This window comes from Phanerochaete carnosa (genome assembly GCF_000300595.1).
Source record: "Phanerochaete carnosa HHB-10118-sp unplaced genomic scaffold PHACAscaffold_618, whole genome shotgun sequence".
NCBI lineage: Eukaryota > Fungi > Basidiomycota > Agaricomycetes > Polyporales > Phanerochaetaceae > Phanerochaete > Phanerochaete carnosa.
Window position 1 is genome coordinate 1,498 of NW_006768245.1, and position 1,394 is coordinate 2,891.

A 1,394-nucleotide genomic window follows, 5' to 3' on the forward strand; every position below is an offset into this window, starting at 1 on the left:
TTGCATCCCGATGACGTGGGATTCTCCTCTTGTTACAGTGGCATATACACGAATATGTAAACCTCGAATTTTGTCAATGGCTAAATCTGCGTTTCAGTGGCCGTTGAAGCGGTCGGGAGACGCGGCGGCCTTGTTTACACGCACGTGATGCATTGACCCGCGCCGGCATTGTGGCGCAAGACGCGTCCCGGCTGAGGGCCCGCAACTCCCGACCGCCAACACGCTGGACGGCCCCCGCCCTCCCCCGCCATGTCCAAGTCTCTTACGCTGCCATGGCTACATGAGTACTTTATCGACGTCGCGGAGACACACGGGGGCGACCTCCTGTCTGTCCCTGTCCACTCTGCTGCCAAAAAAGTGCAAATTATCAAGGCTCGTCTCGTTTGCTTTTCTCGCCAGTCTTTCAAGCTCATTTGTGATCCAACTCGCGACGGTAGTAGTTCCTTACGCGGCAGATTGAAGGAGAAGATAACTGGATATGGGCCCACGTGTCTGATCGCGAGTATATCGTTCCTGTGCGATTCAGTAAGGAGGCGATGAAGGTCTACAGACAGTACGTGGACTATGTTTTATTTTGTTTGACCAACCTGCACGATTCCCGAACGACAGGCACCCTGTGTATGGATCGCTTTCTATATCGTCATTCAAGACTGCTATCATTAGCATGAAGGACTTCCGACCAATGTTCGCCCGTGTGCCCAATCCAGGCATGGGCATGTCCAGCTCCGGACACCTCGTTCTCGAAGTCTGCACTTTCAATGTGCTTGGCTCTACAGGCGCCAGCATGTTAGGCTCGCCGAAAGGCATCGAGACGGGCAGCGACATATATCTGTGGGTTCAGGGGCTACGCGAGGGAAATGGTGGTGGGTGCGTAGACCAGCTTCTCGTGGGACGCTGATGAATTCCAACCTTGGGACAGGAACGTTTTGAAACTCAGGAAACAAGCAGAAAACTCCGCAGACGGCTCAAGTAGTTCCCAACCAGCTCATACACAAGCCATGGAAGTTCTCACATACGGGCGACGACAACGAAGCTCTTCTCCTGATGGAACCCCTGAGCCAAAGCCGCCATGTCCGGCTCAACGTCCGAGAAAGAGCAAAGTAAATCCTGTCAAGGCGCACCAGCGACGTTGGCGTGTAAGAGTCTCCTCTTCTAACTGATCCTTGCCAGGCTCAACCTCCCGCAGATTCGCACTGAACCTCCACCAGAGAGCTGGGATGGTGTGAAAAATGTAGAACACGGTACGTTGGATTCAACATGATATTCTTTCTGATTCTGACCACGACACGCTCTGGTAGTTCACGAACCTTCGAGTCCTTGCAATCCAGCTGCGCCTGAGAAGAAGCGCGACCCACCGGGAACGCCACCCAAACGTACGTGTCTTCCTTTCTCTT

At 53.6% G+C, this 1,394-nt stretch overlaps 1 protein-coding gene across 1 annotated transcript; it reads left to right on the plus strand.

The window, feature by feature from the left end:
- Positions 1–209: 209 nt before the first annotated feature.
- PHACADRAFT_189172 (uncharacterized protein) lies at positions 210–1,380 on the plus strand (the record flags this gene model as incomplete). The annotated part of the gene is made up of 6 exons (XM_007402977.1): positions 210–433; positions 463–553; positions 610–867; positions 920–1,136; positions 1,187–1,241; positions 1,299–1,380. Coding segments are annotated over exons 1-6 (885 nt in total), but the record flags the coding sequence as incomplete, so codon positions are not given.
- Positions 1,381–1,394: the final 14 nt, after the last annotated feature.